This window comes from Sinocyclocheilus anshuiensis, unplaced genomic scaffold, assembly GCF_001515605.1.
Source record: "Sinocyclocheilus anshuiensis isolate Anshui unplaced genomic scaffold, SAMN03320099.WGS_v1.1 scaffold587, whole genome shotgun sequence".
In the NCBI taxonomy this organism is placed as follows: domain Eukaryota; kingdom Metazoa; phylum Chordata; class Actinopteri; order Cypriniformes; family Cyprinidae; genus Sinocyclocheilus; species Sinocyclocheilus anshuiensis.
Genome location: NW_015552579.1, coordinates 573,830 through 581,281, shown reverse-complemented (window position 1 = coordinate 581,281; position 7,452 = coordinate 573,830). Strand labels below are relative to the sequence as shown.

The 7,452-nt window shown below is 41.6% G+C and overlaps 2 protein-coding genes across 6 annotated transcripts in view; one reads left to right on the top strand and one right to left on the bottom strand.

Annotated features, from left to right (window-relative positions):
• Window positions 1-2,792, top strand: part of LOC107665238 (nucleolar protein 56-like) — a 9,081-nt gene extending 6,289 nt beyond the window's left edge. The window contains exons 10-12 of one of the 2 annotated variants that reach the window (XM_016456042.1): window positions 50-171; window positions 1,838-1,981; window positions 2,207-2,792. In XM_016456042.1, coding sequence (XP_016311528.1) covers window positions 50-171; window positions 1,838-1,981; window positions 2,207-2,437 — 497 coding nt within the window. In that variant the 3' untranslated portion in view covers window positions 2,438-2,792. Of the gene's footprint in view, window positions 1-49; window positions 172-1,837; window positions 1,988-2,206 lie in introns of both variants that reach the window. The other variant, XM_016456041.1, reaches the window with a different exon arrangement.
• A 1,890-nt stretch (window positions 2,793-4,682) lies between these two features.
• LOC107665236 (ubiquitin-associated protein 2-like) overlaps window positions 4,683-7,452 on the bottom strand; it is a 19,419-nt gene continuing 16,649 nt past the window's right edge. For 3 of the 4 annotated variants that reach the window (XM_016456036.1, XM_016456038.1, XM_016456037.1), the window contains exons 24-28: window positions 6,519-6,872; window positions 6,328-6,432; window positions 6,160-6,227; window positions 5,730-5,921; window positions 4,684-5,425 (exon numbers count right to left, since the gene is read on the bottom strand). In XM_016456036.1, coding sequence (XP_016311522.1) covers window positions 5,330-5,425; window positions 5,730-5,921; window positions 6,160-6,227; window positions 6,328-6,432; window positions 6,519-6,872 — 815 coding nt within the window. In that variant the 3' untranslated portion in view covers window positions 4,684-5,329. Of the gene's footprint in view, window positions 5,426-5,729; window positions 5,922-6,159; window positions 6,228-6,327; window positions 6,433-6,518; window positions 6,873-7,452 lie in introns of all 4 variants that reach the window. The other variant, XM_016456039.1, reaches the window with a different exon arrangement.

Here is a 7,452-nt window from a genome sequence, read left to right as displayed (position 1 = left end):
GCTGGGTTTTTTTTTTTTTTTTTTTTTTTTTTCCTCTCTGTTCACACAGAGGTTCCCACCAGTGTGTTCGGTGACAAGCTGCGTGACCAGGTAGAAGAACGTCTGGCGTTCTATGAGACAGGAGAGGCACCACGTAAAAACCTGGACGTCATGAAAGAAGCTGTTATACAGGTGAGAACTGATCATTAGCCAGCATGCTAGTTAAAATGAAACCTTTGACTATGAAATTAGGGTTGGGCGATGTCCACCAAATTGGCATCAGATGATGTCTACAGTGAAACATCGTGATGGATGATGACATCGGTGGTGGGGGGGCGGGGTTAGGGGTGTGCCTGAAGTGTGAAACAAATGACGCGTTATACGGAGCCACTAAAAGGTTAGCGGTAGCCTGTTGCATTACAGTACATGAAAGTTCACTTACCACATACACAGAGTAAGGAGAAATGTCTGATAGGACAATGGCGAATGATTTGCCGATCCTGAGCACCAATGACAAACATCTAATCTTGTCAAATGTGTGGTAAGTACTGCCGCTCCATAGTATAGAGTCCTTGTGATCGCGAATCTCAAAAGTGAAAGTAAAATGAGCGCACGCAATCGAAAGCTGTTTCAATAGTGGCTCCCTGATGCCCGCAATTTATATAGAGTCGCCTATACTTACCCAACGATATAATTGCGAGGAAAAAGTTTTTTTGTTTTTATTTTTATCCTCCCATCTCGTAGGCTATTTATTCCCTTTAGTGTTTCCGTAGTACACTTCATTTCCTTTCCGAACACGGAACTGGGATGCGGTGGATTGCGGGAGAGGGGGTGGGGGGAGGGAGAAATCACTAACTCACTAAATCACTAATCGCTTAACATCGTGATTACTGTCAGCTAGGGCTGCACGATAAATCGCATGCGCATCTTGTCAGTAAATCCATTCTGTAATCGGCGGTAAATCTCCATCACGTGCGGGCTTTCACATGGAGCAGCATGAACTACACAGAGCCGTTGTTCACCGACAAGCTGCGCAAAATATGATCGTGATTTTGCGCAGCTTGTCAGTGAACAACGGCTCTGTGTAGGTAATGCTGCTCCATGTGAAAGCACGCAGGTGATGGAGATTTACCGCTGATTACAGAACCAGCTTTCTGACAAGATGCGCGTTAAATATCGCATGCGATTTATCGTGCAGCCCTACTGTCAGCCATCAGCGATGGATGATGGCATCGTCTATCGGCCCAACCCTATATGAAATGTTATGGTAACAACTCTAAATAACTTGCCAAGTTAACGTGTTAGCTGTTGTTAAACTAATGGCATAATATTCCAAACACAAAGTTTGTGATAATTTGACCTGTTAAATTAGTAAATCAACAAGATTTCTTTTTTTTTATCCCTCGTTTTCTGAGTAGGCAAAAAGTACTTTTTTGACAAGCTAATTTGGACAACTTTCCCCCCCGCCCTCCTATATACCTTTTTTTTTTTTTTTTTTGCATGCTATATAGTAGGGAAGTATGCTTATTTGGATGCAGCCCTGGATTTTAATTTTTTTTTTTAATTCTGAGCTTATTGCAATGCATTCTGCGATTTGCCTTGTGCCTAAGGCTCAATAGTGCTAGCAGTGCTGCCTACTCTATGAACCTTTAAATGCTAATAATACCTTTTTAAAGGTTTCTTACTAGGAATCATTGTTACTGTAGTTTCGGGAAGTGCTGTGAGTGATAACTCTCGTCTCCTGACTCCTACATGGAGGCAAAAATTGATTTAATGAGCCTGACACAGCATTATAAAATTCATATTTTATAATGGGCTTGTACAAATGCAAATACATTAACATTTTTCTATCTCGCAGGCTAGTGAGGTGGCTGCCGAAATCAAGCGCAAGCTCGAGAAGAAAGAAAAGAAGAAAAAGAAGCGTGAGAAGAGGAAATTGGAAGCTCTTTCCACAGCAGAAGGAGATGACGAGGAACCCAAGAAAGCCAATGGCGAGGCTGAGGTACGTGTGAGTAACACTTCATCGGTGGTGTTTAGCACAAGTAGCATGACTATACTGGAGGCTGGACCTTCTCGTGGACCCGTCTTATATCTGTCATGCTAAAGCAAAGCTCCTCCGACCATTGACAGGCCCAACTCAGTGGGCTTGATCACTGAAGTGAGCAGAACAGGTAAGTTCTTTTTTTCAATTTCATACATGGTGTTGATGGTTTCCTCTGTTCTTCAGGAAAACGGAGATGGCTTAAAGAAGAAAAAGAAAAAGAAGCAGGCGGCTGAGGAGGAACCAGAGGACGAGGACGTCTTGACGAACGGTGTTGATGAGGCCACACCTGCCAAGAAGAAAAAGAAGAGAAAGATTGACGCAGTAGAGGCGGAGCCTGAGGAGGCTGATGTGACACGGGCGGAGAAGAACAAGAAAAACAAGAAAAAAAAGAAAAAGAAGGCTGAGGATGAATAAACTCATTCCTTCTCAATGAACTTATGAACTTTTTCAGTATTGTACAGCTTTATTTTTAGTTTCAATTATAAGTTTTGGACTCATGGTCTAGCATTTAAGATTTTTGTGAGCCAAAAAGCGATGCATTTGAGAGCTGTCTTGTTTTGTTCCTTTTACAGTCTTGCTTTTTCCCATCATTCTCAAAGCACCTTTCTGAAACAGATGGTTCATTTATGTGCCTTGCTCTAATAAAATGACGGCCCTTTGGCATCAAAAAGACTGAAGCTTGTCATCTAAATTCGCTTCTAATTGATGAAATGGTTTCACTTGATGAGTGTTTGTTATTCATAGTAATGTATGAGCTGTTTGTAGTTATGCATATTTTCATACTTACAAATACTGTGATTAAACTCTTGCCATGATGGTATATGTGAACCATGCATGTGGCATCTGCTTCAAGCTGTTTTTCCGAAGTACTCCAGCTATTCTAATTCATATTAGAAAATGCATAAACAATTAGCCTTTCAATAAATTTGTATTCAGCTCTATTTAATCTGCTCATGTTAATTACCATTAGAAGATTCTGCAGTCAGTCCGTATCCAACTTTGAAGTTGATTTGCAGTTTATTAGGCTACATTTTCATCTGAAATGAAACCATTCTGCATGGACTATCACACATGTAGTGCTAATTATTAAAGTTTTGTTTTTTTTACAGGTTACAATAACGTACATTAGTGTGGCTTCTCTCTTACAGAAGATGAAGTCTCTAAACTTATCCGCTCCAGCCACCCTACTGCCTGCACTCTAGCCCCATTCCCCACACATCTCCTACAAGCTATTTCCCCTGCACGTCTGCCTTCACTCACATAAATCAACACATCTCTTCTCTCAGGCATTTTTCCCACCGTATTCAAGCAGGCTCGGGTAACCCCACTGCTTAAAAAAACCTACACTAGACGCCTTGCTTGTTGAAAGCTACCTGCCTGTGTCTCTCCGGCCTTTCATAGCAAAATCACTTGAACACATTTTCAACCAAGTGTCTTCCTCTCACAGAACAACCAGCTGGACAATAACCAATCTGGATTTAAAAGTGGCCATTCAACTGAAACTGCCTTGCTGTCAGTACCTGAAGTGCTATGGAGTGTAAGAGCAGAGTCCAAATCTTCAGTTCTCATTCTGCTGGATCTATCTGCTGCATTCGACACTGTTAATCATCAAATCCTTCTGTCTACCCTCAACGCTGGGCGTCACCGGAACTGCATTCCACTGGTTTGAGGCTTACCTCACAGTTAGGTCCTTAGGTCAAGGTGGCTTGAGAAGGAGAGGTATCCAAATCACATCAACTGGTCACTGGGGTTCCTCAGGGATCAGTTCTTGGACCCCTCCTCTTCTCTATACACTACATCACTGGGACCCATCATTCAGGCACATGGTTTTTCCTACCATTGCTATGCTGATAAGGTTCACACAGCAGTGAGTAGGGAACACACCCTGAGCACACCCATTTTTTTGCAGCACCCAAGGAGCAGTTGGGGGTTCGGTGCCTTGCTCAAGGGTCTCACCTTAGTCATGATATTGAAGGTGGAAGAGAGCACTGTACATTCACTCCCCCCCTCCTGGCTTCTCATCCAGGCTCTTGTCATTTCTAGGCTGGGCTATTGCAATACTCTTCTGGCTGGACTTCCAGCATGTGCAATCAGGCCTCTGCAAATGATTCAGAATGCAGCAGCAAGTCTTGTTTTCAAAGAGCCCAAGAGAGCCCATGTCACACCGCTTCTCATCTCTCTGCACTGGCTTCCAGTAGCGGCCCACATCAAGTTCAAGACATTGGTGCTTGCCTACAGAACAGCCACGGGCTTCGCACTCTCCTACGCATCTACATCCCCTCCAGAAGCCTTTGGTCGGTAAACGAGCGGCGGTGGTTTATTCCTGCACCTGCCTGGTAAAAACAATATTACAACATTACAATTTAAAATAACTTTTCTATTCCAATATATTTTTTAAATGTAATTTATTCCTGTGATGGCAAAGCTGAATTTCCATCAGCCATTGCTCCAGTCTTCAATGTAACATCATCCTTCAGAAATCATTCTAATATGCTGCTTTGCTGCGCAAGAAAATTATCAACGTTGAAAACAGTTAATATTTTTGTGGAAACCCGGATACATTTTTTTTTCTTCAGGATTCTTAGAGAAATAGAAAGTTCAAAAGAACAGTGTACAGTGTTACTGCTCATGTGCATACTGTGTGCGTGAATAATCAGACTGAAACCAGTAAACTGGACAGTTTTATTTTGACAACAAGGGTAAAACCAATGTTAAAATGAAATCTGATCTAAAATGCTACTGTTTAGCCAATTTGGTGGGGGGGCATAATTATGAAGGGCAGAGGGAACATAATTAAACACTGAACTTAAAATCCCCCTCCATAGAAAAAAAAGTTCACAGGTGAAGGGGGTGGGAGAGGGGCAAAATACAAAAGTTAAAAAAGGCTTCACCATCAAATGATCAAGCTTAGCTGTAATGTACATACATTATCGGGGTTATGTATACAAATAAAAACTCCCATGTTTGAATCATGATGCCTGCTTTGCTTCAAGTATATTCACCCTTCTGTCATGTTCTCATCACTTCTCTATCATATCCTCTTAGCCAGTTAGCAATGAAATAAAAACAACAAAAAAAAATCCTTCAAAATCAAAATGCAGAAAAACCACATTTCATATCCTACCAATACATATATACTGTATAAATACATACTTAAATATACTTTACATACAACAGCCAAAACTTTTAATAAGGGAGATGAGAACGTGGGAGGAGGATGAGGATGATGGTAGTGTGTACGGGCATCCCTCTGATCTGATCGGCGTGTCATTAGGTACGGGACGGCACCTGCGCTGTGGACTGCGCTCAGTTGCCCCAGTAAGGGGAGCTGCCATAGTTGGACTTGTTGACCTGGGTCTTCTGCTGCATGGTGCTGGACTGGCTTCTCTGGCTTAGCCCACCCTATGTGAACGAAACACACCAGACAGTTGAGAAGGCTGAAATCTTGCCATTTTGGCAACTTTTGTGTTTGCATTCATATCAATAGCTTTATAATACTTGGAGACAGTGTAGTTGTGTTCAGTGTGTCTGAAATGACATTAAAAGTATAAAATATTTAAAATTTATATACAGGTTGTTGCTTTTTGGTTCACACACATTTCAATAATATCTCAGCCATGGTATAAAGGAATTGTTTGAGATGCTTTATTTCATTTCAACATTTAGATTCTTTGTGAAAAGGCATTAAAAATAGACAGGGACTGACCTGTCCGTCCTGGGTGAGGTGATGATGGAGCAGCTGTGAATGGGGCTGCTGGTGGGCTGGCAGAATGTGAAGGAATGGAGCAGGAGCATAACCAGGGGCAGCACCAGGGGTTAAAGGTCCCGTGCCGCCCAGAGCCGAGGGGAGGCTGAAAGGAGGAGGTGTGCCAGCATGGAAACCCTGCTTATCGAACGGCTGTAGGAAAAAAAAAAAAAAAAAAGCATTAAATACATCAATAAAATTAACATTAATTAAAATTATTAAATGTGTAAAAAGCAACAACAATAGTAATAGCTCTAAAAAGAAATTGGAAGATGGAGATGCAAAAATAAAAAATAACTAATATTCTACATATAAATATGACATATTATGCAATACATTAATGTAAAATAATAAATGTTTAAAACTTAATTAAATAAATAAACATAAGTACCTGCGTTTTATTGTAAACAGTTCCACTGATGTCTGGCACCCCAGAATTGCTAGATGTCACAGAGACACCTGGGGCACAGTGACGTATCATTTATTTTTATTTAGTAGACAGGATACATTTATACATAAGAATACAAAACCAACATGTGAAGTGCAAGTATGTTCGTACCTTTCCCTGGGCCGGAGGCAGCAGATTTGGCCTGTGTTTGAGAAGAGTTACTGTAACCTTTGCTGTACTCAGTCCCTGCTGGGCCTTGCGTCAGGTCATCGTACCCTTAAAATACACAAAAAAACAATACTTTAATACTCAAAGCACAAAGCATGCATGAGAATTTGTGTATATTTTTAATCTGCACAAACCTGAGCTAAAGGCATGTTGGCCGTAGCCGCTGGGCTGCTGGAATGGCGTTGTTGGGTTGCTCAGTCCCATGCCGTGCTGCTTGGCCGATGCAGGGGGCACGAACATGGTGGGGCCGTACTGGAACGCGCTGGGCATACCAGGCACACCGGGGTAGTAGGGAAGGCCTGTGTAGCTGTATCCAGGGTGCAGGGCTGGGTTTAGGAAGGGTTGTTGTGTGTTGTGATGGCCCTGCGGCTGGTGCTGGTTCTGTCCTTGGCTCTGAGCCTGCACCGTCTGTGGGGCATGAGCAGCAGACAGGTTGGTAGAGGGCGCTGGTGAGGTGGATTCACCTCTGCCGAACTTTGTGACATCACCTAAATGGAGAAAAATACACTAATTTTAATTTCTCCTTTTGTCTATACTGATGTCATGTTCATCATTATGAATCAAATGTTACAGACCATTAAAAAGCAAATGTACAGTCATGGCCAAAACTATTGGCAGACACATAAATGTTGTGTTTTGCAAAGTTTGCTGCTTAAGCTGTTGTGGTGTTCATTCACATTGTTTCTAGATTATTGTGTCGAGTGATCAGATGCATTTTAAATAATTGCTAAAAAGTTTAATTGGCCAAAAAATGAACTTTTCACAAAAAAAAACAAATTTCACTGTTTTTTGATCCTGACACAAAATGACCAGCTAACATTAATTGACTAATCATATCAGCAGCACATGTGAAAGTATGAATGAGTACTAGTCAGGTGAAATCTCTATCATAATAATTAGATTGTAAGAGCAGGCTGACTGCTATAAAAAGAGGGAAGAAGCGCTTCCAATCATTGGAGTTCTTGTTAGCAATGTTTACCTCCAAAGAAACACATGCAGCCATCATCGCTTTGCATCAAAATGGTCTCACATGCAAGGAAATTGCTACAAAGAATATTGCACCTGAAA